At 30.7% G+C, this 15,000-nt stretch overlaps 1 protein-coding gene across 7 annotated transcripts in view; it reads right to left on the reverse strand.

Annotated features, from left to right (window-relative positions):
* LOC137975585 (BRCA1-associated protein-like) overlaps window positions 1–15,000 on the reverse strand; it is a 125,507-nt gene that overhangs the window by 26,183 nt on the left and 84,324 nt on the right. For 6 of the 7 annotated variants that reach the window (XR_011117602.1, XM_068822701.1, XM_068822704.1 and 3 more), the window contains one exon: window positions 14,420–14,491. The exons of the other annotated variant lie outside the window; for it this stretch is intronic. Coding sequence is in view for 5 of the 6 variants with exons in the window: in XM_068822701.1 (XP_068678802.1) it covers window positions 14,420–14,491 (72 nt within the window). In the remaining variant the exon portion in view is untranslated. The remainder of the gene's footprint in view (window positions 1–14,419; window positions 14,492–15,000) is intronic. 7 annotated transcript variants of the gene reach the window in all.

Here is a 15,000-nt window from a genome sequence, read left to right on the forward strand (position 1 = left end):
TTTTCATTGAAGATTTTGCAACTAACATAAGTCGGTTTTGATGTTAATTTCAACAGTTTTTTCTCATTCATAATGAGTCTAACATCAACACGCCTACGTAAATTTTCCATTGTTTTTCCATATATACTGTTGTTCATGAGTTTGAAGAAATCTTTTTCAAAGGCATTTTAGCATTTATTCTTTTCTGTGTATTAAAGTCAATACACTGCTTTAGCCAAGGTGATTGATCAAATTCTAATACTTTATGAACTTTTGTTATTTTAAGACCTAAATCGAGATATAATTCTAAATTTCTGTAATGAAGTACATACTCTTCTTTATTGTTTATTGTAGGAATAAGCTTTTTAACAAGATTAGTCGAAATATTATATTTATCAGAAATTGTTTTTGCATATTCAGATAACATATTTTTAGCAACTTTAATTTTTTCTGGAGCTAAAGGATAATCATTATGCAAATCATGTAATTTTTTTGGATACTTGAGATCAACTTCAAGAATCAATCCTTTTTTACTATCATCTTTATATTTAGCTAGGTCAAGCTTATTAATTTGTTTTTCTGATAACCATCTAAAGCTTCCTGTTGGTAAATATTAACTCATAGCCCAACCATATAAATTGTTAGCATCTAAATAAATAATATACTTTAAGGTATTTTTTCATCATATTTTTTCATGTATTTATTATTTGCTTTTGCATATCGATTATCTATGTAAGGTACTCCTCCTTTAGAAGCTCGTTCAATGAACAAATATTGATCAACATCAGTTATAAGTTCTAACTTAATATCAGTCATTTTAAGCATAGCATCCCAACTTAAACCAGGGCTTGAAAAATAATAAGAAGGATTAAGCTTGTAATATTGTAAACAAGTTTTTCGAAAGTTTTAAAAAAACATCAGCCAACAACAGAATGTCAGATTTGAGATACAAGTCGTGGTATTCAGCCATTGATTTTAAATTGAAGGTATTCCATACCTCGTTAGCATGATTGTAGTGATAATCTGATCTATTTTCATCATTTAACATACTGTAAAATTCTTTTTGTGAAGGCAATTTAGTTTCATTGAATTTATCAAAGCTATCCATATAATCACATGGATAAATCCCTTTTTGTTCCATAAGCTGAAAATTAAAATTAAATTCTTCCTTTGTATATTTAAATGCTTTATCAGGTAAATTATTTACCAAGTTTTCAAGACTTGAACTCATAAATTGAAAACTGTCAATAAATGTTAAATGATTGCCAAGCATGAAAGCTATGTATTTTTCCATATTATTTGGAATGGCATTAATATTCATTTGACATTCTTCGCCTTTCTTGTTTTTATATTTATGATTTTTAGCTATTTGTCCAATATTTTGCATTATAAAATGTGAATCATAACCATGTAAATTGTGAAATATAACTGATATCTCTAAATGATCCAGAGATATGACAATGATCTCTAACCACAAAATCTTTATTAATATATTTTTTAATTACAAATGTGGCATTCATCAGCTTTTTTAAAGTTTTCCTCATCTTCTTTTTTTAATAGCTTGTTGAATTTGTATTTGATGACATTTTTACAATATTTAACCTCTTCAAGCATCTTTTCCATAAATTTGTATACAGCATTTTCACGTCTATAAATCTGAACTGGTTTGCTGAATTTATTATCATAACAACAAACAACTTTATAACCATAAGCAAAATCAGTATGCTTTTGATAAGAATCAGTGTATGATTTATCATTGTTTGGTTTACAACCTTGTACTTTGTCAGTTAAAGCTTCGAAATCAGCATATATTACAAATGGTACTGGTAATTGCTTATGAAAATTACTGAATTTTACTTTGAACCTTTTTCAGGCATTTCGATAGCTTGTTCGCCATTTATTTGAATAAATACTTCTTTGTGATTAGTTAAAACTTGTTCAGAGCTGAAGCATTGCAAACAATACATGCAAAAGTGTTTTCTTTCTTTATGTTTTGTTTGATTATACATAAATTTATTGAAATCTTTGATAAGTACATAATGTGTTTTGGTTTCTTCAGTTATTAAAATTAAATTCATACAATCTCCATACTTTTCTTTTGATATATAAATAGGAAAAGGTTGTTTATTTTCATAACCAAATACATTGATGTTAATACTGTTTTGTTTTTCAATTTTGTTTATTTGTTTAATAGTTACTGGAAATTCAGTGCCTTGGTAATCTAAATTTTGAATAAATGATTTATCTGATTTTTTTATTCGTCGAGGATCTTTGTTTTGTGGATTAAGATGCCTGATATGTGCCCATAAGAAGCATTTATTATCATTGCTTTTTAAGTTTATCAATCCTTTTGAACCATTACATAATCCTATACCAAAACCAAGAACTATAATAAAAGAAACAAACAAAGCTTTAAAAGGCTTTACAACATCGTATGAAATAAGCAATAAAAACAATAATGATCCATTAATTACAAAACACAAAAAAAGTAGTTGAAACACATATTGAAAAAAATTTAAATGAAATGAAAGGACTAAAATTTGTTGAAACATTAAAGGTAACATTTGAAAAGCAGTCAGGTAATGAAAAAATAATTAAATCAGCCTATTTTAACAGCATAGCACAAACAATAATTAATAAAACACAAATTGAACTAGCTTTAAAATTATCAAAACAACAGATATTAAACAAGTTAGCTCAATGGATTTCAGAAGGATCTGGTTGGACTATACAATTAGTTGATAATCATTATTTTAATGTTGTTAAGTATGAACCTATTAAAGGAAATAGCCATATTAAACTACCAAATGAATTAACATCAAAACTTTTAGTTCTTTTAGCTGGAATAGGTGTTTTTTTTTTCTTCAATAACAGTTGGTAATTTATCTCTAAATTTAAAAGGAGGTCGAATTATATTATCTTCATATTCTTGATCCATTGGTTTGACAGTGCGATGTTGTGTTGGTATAGGTTTTCGTTTTATAGTTTTTTTATTTTGTTGTAAAATCAAATTTATTAGTTGTGATTTTGAAAGTTTTTCTAATTCTGATTTGTTCATCTATATTAGTATTACATAATAAATGTATTTTTAAGCCATATATCAACATTGAACAATTCAGATAAATTAAAACAATTTATTTAAACTTTTCTATATGTTTTTGAAAAAATGATTTGATAAGACTTAACAAATTATTCAATATTATTTGAATTTTTAATGTGTTTTTGTATTAACATGATTCCATTTGTTTTTAATAAATATGTTTCATTACAAATTTGACATGTCTATTCCTTTTTTTTTTTTTTTTTTTTTTTTTTTTTCGCAACAATACAAGATAATACAATGCTTACGAACAGTACACTGACTACTTACAGCACTAGCTCTATTTACATGATATTACTCTAATTTTAACAGTGTTTGAATTACGACGACTAACAAATCTACACGACTAACAAATACAGTGAAGACAGTACTACTAACACATGCAGTGACGACAAAGGGCAAAGAAAAAAAAAGAAGAAAAATAGATAATTATCATTACAGCTTGAAGTTGCACTATGGAGGCATCAAAAACAGGGTAAAGGCATGTGGTTCACTACAGGTAATGTAAGATATGCACCTGACAGGAGATTTGAAAGAAACTAATGGGTAGGAGATAAATACAGATAGGTGAAGAAATATACTAATATTAATTAGATCCTCATGTATCCTGCAAGAGGTTTCCATTTCTTTGTGTCTCCACTTTTTATTTCTATTTCATATCGTGATTTTAAAGTGCGTATGAAATGTGTAAGGTTTGGATGTCCTTCTTTTGTCTTAGCGAGCCATATGTGATATCGTGCTAAGAGAAAGCAATAATTTATAAGAAGAGCGAATTGAGAGATATCTGGCCTCAGTCCCAACGCAGTAGTATTTGTCAAAGCATAATCCCTAGGAAGTACATTTAGGTTTATCAGCCATTCAGTAAGTTTATTCCAAAAGTGAGATGTGTGGCTGCACGTCCAAAAAAGATGAATAAGTGACTCAGAGGAGGTGTGACAAAAGCTGCAGTTTTCATCGCCCTTTAGACCTATTCTAAATAAGAAGTTATTGGTTGATACGCGTCTATGTAAGAATTTAAACTGGAACTCTATTAGCTTAGTGCTCTTTGTGCATTGTTTAGCTAAAATATAAGCAGCAGTCCAATTTATGTTGTCATTTGTTGGTAGGTCACAATCCTGTAGCCATTTTTTTTGACTTGACTCGGGGGTTAAGCTCTTGATATTGATCAATTTTTTATATATTAAGGTAGTTGCTTTTTTGACTTGTAAAATTCTTGTTGTAAGTGGCTCCTTTTCGTGGTCGGTGTTCTGTAGATCTTGAAAATTTGAATCGATCCGAATAGACTTAACAGCGGATATTAATCCGTAGAAGCTGAGAGGGCGAGGGTCAATTTCATACTTACAGCGAAAATCACTTAGCGAGAGAAAGTTGTTGTCCGATCCTAAAAGATGCTTCACCCGAGTTATTCCCTTATTGAACCAATTTTGAAAAAAAATTGTCTTATTGGCTATCTTTATTAAGGAGTTATGCCAAAGTTGTTGGTCCAGAAAGTGATTTTTCGATGCTATTTCTGGTTCAAAGTTAACTTCTGCCCAAATTTCTAATACTTCTTTTAAAAAGCCATCCGAAGTTGTTATTTTCGATAAGATGTCCTTAACATTAAGGTTGTAGGAAAAAAAGTTTTGACAACCATATTTTTGGAGGGTTATATCGAAAAAAATTTTCCATTTTCCCTTATTATTGTTATCCAAGTATTTTTTAATCCATGTCGTTTTGAGGGATTTATTGAAGGAACTTATATCAATCATTTTTAAGCCACCATCGCCGAAATCGTTGATCATTACCTTCCGTTTTATCTTGTCTCCTTTGCCATTCCATAGAAAAGTGTAGAGTAAGTCATTTATTTCGTTTAAAACTCCGTAGTTTGAGCGAAGAGGTGAGAGCAGGTAGACTAATTGGGAGACCACTAGTGATTTGATAACAGTGATTTTCCCTAGCAATGTGAGTCGGCGGTATTTCCAGCATCTCAGGATTTCTTTAACTTTTTCGAGTTTCTCATTGTAGTTTAAGGAGGCAGATAGTTCGGGATCTGTTGAAATCCATAGACCTAGGGATTTAACCTTGTCTTTTGGCCATTTGAGTTCTTTTCCTGATAACAAAATTTTATCATTTCCAACACTTGCGCCGATCCATAGAGCTTCAGTTTTCTTATCATTGAGTCTGAGGCCAGAGACTTTGCTGAAATCGTCAAGCATTGCGAGGGATGAAAAAAGAGATTCGCGTGACCCGTCTAATATAAGTGTTGTGTCATCGGCATACTGACTTAACTTAATTTCCACATTATTTACAGAGATTCCCTTTATATTAGTATTTTTTCTAATTGCCATGGCAAGCACCTCTGCTGATAGGATAAATAAATAAGGTGAGAGCGGGCAGCCTTGCCTAACACCTCGTTGAATCTCAAAAAAATTACTTGCCCATCCATTATTCAGAATACAGCTTTCAGTTTTACTATACAGGGTTTTCACCCAGTTAATCAATGAAGCACCAAATCCGTAGAAACTTAGTGTGTCATGTATGAAGGACCATTCGAGAGAATCAAATGCCTTTTCAAAGTCAATAAAAAGTAATAGGCCCGGGATATTCTTTTCTGTGGCGTATTGGATAATAGAGTCGATAAGTCTGATATTTTCGCCTATGAATCTGTCTTTCAAGAATCCTGTTTGATCATGATTGATAAGGTTTGGAAGTACTAGTTTAATTCGGTTTGCAATAGATTTTGCTGCGATTTTGTAGTCAGTATTCAAAAGGGTAATAGGTCTCCAATTTTTGATGAAGTTCAGTTCCGCATCTTTTTTTGGAATTAGTTTAATCACCCCTCGTCTTTGCGTCACTGAAAGGCAGCCAGAGTCTAAAGCATAGTTGAGTGCCGAAATTAAAAAAGGAGAAATGTCTTTCCAAAAAAACTTTATAAAATTCGGCAGGAAGTCCATCTGTTCCTGGCGTTTTGTCGGACTCCATCTTCTTCAGGGCTTCGAGACATTCCGTTTGAGTTAAGGGGCCTTCACATAAAATTTGTTCTTCATTCGACAAAGAAGTGGAGTTCACTTCAGAGAAGAATGTAGACTGGAGGCTGTCCGGTTTTTTTGACGTATAAAGGTTTTTGTAGAAAGCGGTACATTCAGATAAGATATCTCTATCTGTGGTGACGAAATCAGTGTCATTAATTTTTAATTGACTAATTGTTCCTTGTTTACAGTGCCTTTTTTCAAGATTTAGAAAGTATGCAGAGTTCCTTTCGCCCTCGTTGTACCATTGCGACTTTGACCTAATAATTGCACCTTTGGTCCGATACTCAAAGATGTTTTCCAGTTCTTTCTTTAAGGTAAAAATTCTTTCTGCAACAATATGGTATGAGGGGTTACCATTGCTTGAATTGTCTATATTGTCTATTCCTTTTTGCTTAAATATTTTTTTATTGACAAATATCGACCTTTTTTCTTTGTCTTCCTCATTGAAATATTTAGTATTACCATGAATTTTTTTCTTTAACTGAAATTTCCATTTTCAATTAAGTATAATACTACATATTTAAGAAAGCAAAAATAAATTTTTTCAATGCAATTATGTATTCGATAAAATCAAATAAATCGCTTAAATAATAATTATCATTATTTTGAAAATCATCATTATAATTGTAATCTTTATCATATTTTTCATCATAATTATTTAGATCATTTAGCACATATATCCAATATGGTTGCATATATATGTGAAATTAGAAAAACATTTTTATGACAAATTGGAAAAATCGTTTAAACACATATGACACAGGGCTGGTTTTATATACATAATACTCTTATAATAATCTTGTTGAGATTTTACATTTTTGTAAATTAATAATCTTGATATATTTTCAATTTCTTTTATAAATTTTTTACAGATTTCTAATACTTCATATGAATCATCATATGGTTAAATACAATCGTAAAATTCATTTAAATAAAAAATACAAAGATCAGCCTTTATAATGTATTTTCTTGTAATATAATCAATTTTTTTCATGTAATCTATAATCTAAATTATTTGTTATTTTATTTAAAGCTATAATAAATTTTTGATATAATTCATCAATTTCAATTAAATTGATATTGAAATCAAAATCAAAACCAAAATCCAAATCCATTTATAATAAAAGTAAAGAAAATATTTTTTTATATAAAGTATAATTAATATGGAAGAATTATTTAAACCAAAAATTCAAATTAAAGTAATAAACAGAACTTAAAAAAAAAAAGATAACGATAATACAAAATTTAAAATTGCATACAGAACAAATATGGTTAATTAAAAGAGAACTTGCAAAATTATGCCAAGCAGGTGTCTTTTATAACAAAACAAAAGATGAAATAAAAATACAGGGGGATCATACTGAGAAAATAATAAATCATCTTGTTTATTCATGGTACGTAAGTAAAGATAATATCGTAATATTGTATTTGATACAATGAATTAATTATATGAAATGATAAACAAAATTATAATTTTGATATTTTTTTAAATTTCCTGTATCTGATGAAAAATATCCTGTTCAGTTTCATAAGTATTATCTGAATTAACATCAAAACTACATTGAGAATCATCAATAAAACTGTCATTTAAATTATATTGATCTAATTGACTATCGCTTTGATAATCACTTTCAAATTGAGATGAATATAAATCAATATTTGAAGATTGTGAATCCATTACACATAATAAAAGTAAAGAAAATTTTTTTTATGTATTTGTTATTGGAATTATTTCAACCTTTTTGTTAAATTTAACTTTTTTCGTTTTGTTTCTTTTTAAAACACGAGTATAAGCTAAGCAACAATTATTTAATAGGCTGATTAATTGTTTTACAATTTTCATTTATATAACAATTAAATATATTTTATTTTTAAATATCCGTCAAATTTTCATCGGTAGCCAACTGTTAAAATCATCGCTATATCCTTTCCATTTAACCAAAGCTAGTTTCTTCTTATAATCTCTTTTTATAGCTTTATCAATTCTAAATATATCTTGCTTGGCTTTTAATAATTCAGGCTCATGAAAACTACCTTGTATCTCTTCATTGTTGAGATCCTTTATTTTGTAAGTTATTGGATTAGTGTAATTAATTTTGTCAACTGTGAATATTTCTTCAGTCCAATTTGGTGTATAACCTTTATCAAATGTTTTTCTTTTATACTTTGATATTCGAACCTTACCACCAATTTTAAAATTTGGTTTGGATGATATTTGCTCCATATCACCATATACATTAAAGTAAACAACTCCTTCATTATGTTTTTTACTAGCTTCTGTTGGTGTCAATTTACTGAACTATGTCTAGTGTGGTTATACTGTTTTAATATTTTAGGCAAAAAGTCTAAATATTGTGTATTGCCCTGGACTTTAAACTGTTTCTACATTTTATTTTTAATTGTGCAATTCCATCTTTTGACTACTGATGATTTTTCTTCATTTTCTGTTGAATAGAGTGTTATTTTACTCTTAGCTAAGAGATCTTTTACATATTTGTTATAAAACTCACTTCCTTTATCAGTGCACAAATATTCTGGTTTTCTACCATTTTTGAAGATTATTTGAAATGCTTCTCTAATTGTCTCTCCTTGTTTATTTTTCAATGGTACAATCCATCCATATTTACTAAAAACATCTATCACCATAAGCAAATACTTGTAGCCTTTATTCCATTTACTAAATTGCTGCATTTCAACTAAGTCTGCAGCCCATATTTCATCAATATGATTTACAATTACACGCCGCCGAGTAAAATTTCATTTGATTGGTTTATGCAATTCATTTGCTAATTTTTTTTGTTGCCAGTTTTTTTCACTCGACGGCTTTTTACGTTTTTTAGCTTAACACCAAGACCTAGTTTTTGTTTTGTGTTTATCACATTTCTAGCCTTTCGTTGTATGGAACATTATCTAAGGCTTGAACCATTTTTCTATCAGCATCGTTTTTACATCTTCTATCATTTTTACAAACAGCATAATCAACATCATGTTGCATAGCAATGGTATCAGTTGGTCCTGTTGGTTGATCATATATTTCCAATATTTCTCCTGTTTTTGGGTCATATTCAAGAGGATTGTAAGGCCCTGTGTATTTATGACCTGATAATGTAAAACCTGATTGAGGTCTTGGTAATTTACCAATAGCTTTATGCAAATCAAAACCACTTCCATCTAAATCTTTTCTGTTTGTTTTATATTTTTTCTTTGGTCTGATCTTTGTTGACAATTGATTCAAAGCTTGTGATCCAACATTTTGAATTGCTGGATTAAGCTTATTCAAAGCATAATCAAAGGCTTTTTTCTGCAATTTTGGATCTCATAGCATTTCTGATGTGTAATACTTACCCATTTCAACTGCCTTTTTACCAAGATAAGGAATTCCTTTTGTTTATGTTTGTTTTGTTTCCAATATTACTTACAATGCCCGCCCCTGAGTGCGGGATGTTTAGTTTCCCTGATTTTTAACAAATCGAGTCTTTTTAATGCCACATTCAGCACAAGTGCAAAAGAACATAAGTCTCCCATTTTTAGCTTGTTTATAACCAGATAGTTCGATGCATTTGGTTTGTTTTCTTTGTTTCATGCAATATGATTTCAATTATTTATATATATTAGATATTTTTACGATACTGTTCAATGAATTTTTCATTGTACATTGTATCATGTATGTTAAATACTTTCAACAGATCATAATATAAATTTCCTTTATTCATTTCATTTAAAAAATAAATGCAAAAATAACCACAAGTTGTCGTCATAATCTTTTGTATCTGATTGTTTTGATGTAATAATGTTAAGTTTTTATTTCTGGCATGATTTACAATCTCTTGAAATGGTGGCATACCAAAGCTGTCAAAATAATTTATGATACCATTTTTCACATAAGTAGCAACCCAATGACTTCCACCCATATATGCTGGTTCTAAATTGTAGATAAATAATGCTTTCTGGTGGTTATGAGGTACAGTTTCATGTCTTGATAAAACATCTTTTATTGGTATATGCAATTATTTACACCATTTTATCAAATCATTATTGGTTAATGGAATATTTTTATAGCATTTTGGTTATATAAGATTGCTCCTAGGATTGGAATATTGATGAACGGGCTGTTTTTGCCTAACAGTAAGCCTTTTCTTAACGTTTTTTTCTTTGGCTTTTTTTTTTACACCTTGACCTGTTACATATGGAGGATAGCTATAAGATGGTGGTGGTGTATACATTCCAATTCGTGGTGCTACTTTTCCATTAGTCTTATTTATTGGTGGAAAACCCATCCGTGGAGCTCCTTTACCTATAATTTATTTTTTTACCAAATCAACAGCCATTGGTATACCAATGCTTGCTAAAAATGTTCCTAAAAATCCGCCTAATTGTGTTTTTGTTCGTTTTATATGAAAGGCTTTTTCCATTTGTAGAGCATGAAGCAGGTCATTTTTTTTTGTTTCATATTTAACAAATCCTTATATGGGATCAACTTATGCATTTGGTTCTGTGGTACAATGAAACCACCTGTTTTAACTCCTTTTCCACTGATAGCCTTTCCTAAAGTTGGAAGCAATGTTTTTCCTAATGACAACATTGAAGATAGTAACCTTCCTCCAACTTGTTTTCGAATATTAGTTTTAGATAATTTGATATCCACGCCTTTTTAAAATTGTTAGCTTTTGTTCAATCTTTTGACAACATTAACAGGCACATGAAGAGTGTCGTTTCCAGTTAATGCATTATTTGTTAACCTTAAAACAATTTTTTCTCTTCTATGAAAAGCTTTTGCTAAATTCTTTTTTTGATTCGGTGATAGTTTTACATCTATTTTATAAAGTTGAGTCATTTCTTGTATATACTACATGTTATATAATTTGTTAATTACATAACATATTTTTAGTTAAATATAAAACTCAAATTTAAACAATAAGTTCATTTCCAACTTTGTCTATAGCAATTTGTTCGTCATATAAAACAGCATGAACAGTGCATTTTGATTTGCATTGGCTGACAATCTATATCTGAATGTTAATTGTTTTGGATCTCGTGTAACTTTCTCTGTTTGAAAAGACATCAAAAAATATGAGCGGAAACAAACTATCATAATTACTTTGATTTAGCTGAGTACCAGAATTATAATCATTTTTCCTCATTGCATAAGTCATCAAATCATTGAATATGCGTACTTTGGAGTCACTATCATACTCCAATTCAGGATAAAATACCCCATTTCCATATTCAAGTCTGCAATTATTTAGAGCCGCTCCTCTGTCTAATGAAAAAGTATCCACTTTATAAGGAGTTGTTTCTTCATGTCGAAAGCCATTAGCGTTACGATAACTCTTTTAAGGTATACAAAAACATATTTTACATTATCAATACTTGCTGATATTTGAAAATAACCAGAAGTTTGTGTTGTTGGGATACTTCACATAATTCTCTTAAATACTTCCATTTTGATTCTTTCATAAGTGAGCCCACGAAATTTGAATACACACTATCTTTTGGAATCAATCTTGGAAACCATAATTAAAATTTGTCTATTACAATTCTTCCATCATCAGTGCCATTTGCCATGTGAATCAATTCTCCATCTTCGTTTAAAGTAATATTAGATTGAATTTGCACTGGAACTAGCATTTTACTTTCTAATTCTTCAAAGAAGCTGTAACGATTAAGAGGAAGAATCACATTTATATGTTTACCACCTCCTGTTTCATCATCATTAACAGCTTGAGAAAGCAATCTTCTTGACTCGAAACCAAAATTGTTATCAGCCGTAGTATTATTTGTATCAAGGTACCATAAACTATTTTTACCAACAGATCTTGAATACTCATCTGAATATTCAAGAAGATTTTTCACAAAAGTTACATTATGAAGATTGTCAGTATCATATACTATTTTACCTGCAGATTTAATCATACAATGCTTGATAAGACTATGGGAACCATTAATTACTGTTATTCTATCAGCTGCTGCATAACCAGCTCCATCTGCTATTTTTTGTAACTGAAAACGAACTTCGAAGTATCCATTACACCAATCAAAAAATGAAGATCTATCATTAATCGTGAATTTGTATCCGTTTTTTTCTTGGTGTTGATTATTGCCAGGAGCTCGAATAATATCATCTAAATGAAAACGAACATACACGTTTCGTTGTAAATATTCACTTATTCTAAAAGCCACTTTATACTATTATATTACATAATTTTAACGTCTTCTTTTGATACCCTACCTGATATTAAACGATTTAAAATCATATTAGTGTCTGCTTCTTGTTTCTTAATTGGTTGAATAGGAATAATTCTTTCTTGGTTTAGCTTTGTTGATGAATTTTGCCTCATTTTAGAAAGTTGTCTCATAATCAAATCACCAGATTTTTCAGCAACCTCTTTTCCAATTTTTTCACCAGCGTGTGATACTCCTGATTCAATTGCTTTTTTTGCCATAGGCTTAGCTACTTTATTGAAAACTGAAGATGCAATAACTTTCATAGGTTTAAAAATGTTATCAATAATTATACCAGGTCCTTTGTGTTTATATACAAATTTTCCAACTCTTGGATGGTAAAATCTTTTGAATTCGTATGGTTTCATTATATTGTTATGTTATACTATTCTACTCTTTTTAAAATCAGTGAATATGATACATCAGCTCCATTTAAATTTAATAATCTTCGCTTTTCATCTGCTACCCAAAATCTAATTGATGAAATTGTAGTTTTATTAATTGGATTAAAGGTGATTCTTCGTGGTTCTAGTGTAAATAAATACGATGGTTGTAAAACGCTTGTACTGAAACTTTAAATTATATCCGTATCTTGACCATCAACTAAACTATTGTTAATCAAATCACAATGGATATTTAATACGTCAGTATCTTGAGATAAATTAGGGACTTTAGTACCAATATGTGTACCACTTGTTAACATTTTTTTGTTAAAACCTATGAGATCATTGAAAATCGATTTTGTTACATCAAGTCTTACTTGAGTCGGCAAAACAATTGTGACTCTGAAGGTTGTTGCATTAAATTTCAATGATATACCGTCTTCTTACTGGGTTGCCAGTATGGCAAACCCAGTCGGAATCTGCATTTCATTTCATGGGTTTTTCTTATTTTTCGTTTTCTTTTTTTTTATATTTTTTTCCATGTCGGGAAAAGTCTTGCCTGTCACTCCCCTGCTAAGTGGTGTTTTTGTGCATAGAGTCTTCTGTGGGTATATTGTTAGGTTTGAGGGGGCTGGGGTAATGCGTCAATTTCCCTGGTGCACACAGTAGAACATTTAATTATTAAACCTCCAATGGCGTCGAAAGTCATTGTAACGTGTGTGGCGTTTTAGTGCATTTTTAAACAAAATATACCCTTATGGAGCTCAAGAATGGAACGACAATTGGATAAACAAGACAAATATATCTGGAATCTTAAAAGCGGCGAGTAATGGACTTCGACAATAATCTATCGCCCGTCGAGCCGAAATCAAAGTGAGCTGTATTTCTAATAATTTACCAAGTGTGCTGTTATGTGGAACACTGAAACCAAAAGGAAAATCCTCTGGTAACTTATGGGTTTAACAACAGACAGAGAAGGAATGAAAGAACTTGGATCTGCACAGTCTTCCGGTAACACTTGGAAATTTCACTAATTCTTGTTTGTCAAAAATTATTTGAAGGAAAGCTTGTTGCCCATTTTTTGCTGGATAATTCAAGTAAAGGGTTTTTCAGTAAAGGGTTTGATGCTGAACACTGGTGGGACAACTATTTAGTTGTGTTTTTGACACGGAGTGTAATTTGACACGATTGAGTTTCTTGTCTTCACGCACGTAATGAAATAGAAAGGGGTTTTTACCTCTAATAGCAAATATGTTGTTTGTTTCAAAAAATATTTCGCTGGAAAAGGTGGCCCTTATGAATTCATCATGTTGTGTAATATGCGAGCTTAACTGGATAGTTTTTATGGCAATAGTAAAGCATTTTCGTGTCAAAATAAGGTAAGCGTCTTTCTGTTGTGTTAACTTAATTAAATATAAATATACGCTGCGGGTCTAAAACACAGGTCACATTCCACAGGTCACTCGTTGCAGGTCACTGTTTTACCTTTTTGAAAGTAACCTAAAACCCTCAATTTGGCTAACCCTAGGCCTAAAACCCTAATTAGGCCTAGGGTTAGCCAAATTGAGGTTTAGGGTTACTTTCCAAAAGGTAAAACAATAAGCTGCCACAAGTGACCTGTGGAATGTGACCTGTGTTTTAGACCAGCCGAAATATACGTAACCATGTTATTCTTGTCTGCCATAAACTTGATTTACAATCTCAAAATTACCTCCAGAACCTACTTTTTGCGTAGAATAAGCATTTAGAATGATCTTCTTGTCTTCTGTGGTGATACTTGATGATTCGGGAACATTCTGTGACAAAATATTTATAACGGGTCACACACTCAACTTGATTGCCCGAACTTGCCCTATTATGCATAACATCCACTTGGCCGTTTGACATCCCATTGAAAAACACATCATTCAGATAGTAACAAACTTCATATTTATTAACCATTTCTTCTGCTTTTGTGCTTGTCAGCATTGTGATTTGCGATAATTCGCAAGTCTGTTTTTGTATCTCATGGATGTTCAGATTTTCAATTACATGGCCGCTCAAACTCGCGATTGTGTAAATAGTTCACGCTGAAGTCAAAAGAGATACGTTTCTCAGGAACCCGACAAAGAAGGCTTCCTGACACAGCAGATGAAATGTAAATATTCAGTTACCGAATATTACAAGACAATTAAAAAAACCAAAGACGTTGTTTTACTCTGAAAACGACGAACGATTAACATGCTTCCCCCCCCCCCCGGGGAGGGGGGGGGGAACTCCCATATGGAACAGACGGGGATGCTCGTCGGGAGATTTGAATTTAACC

Source organism: Montipora foliosa, chromosome 11 (genome assembly GCF_036669935.1).
Source record: "Montipora foliosa isolate CH-2021 chromosome 11, ASM3666993v2, whole genome shotgun sequence".
NCBI classification, from domain to species: Eukaryota; Metazoa; Cnidaria; class Anthozoa; order Scleractinia; family Acroporidae; genus Montipora; species Montipora foliosa.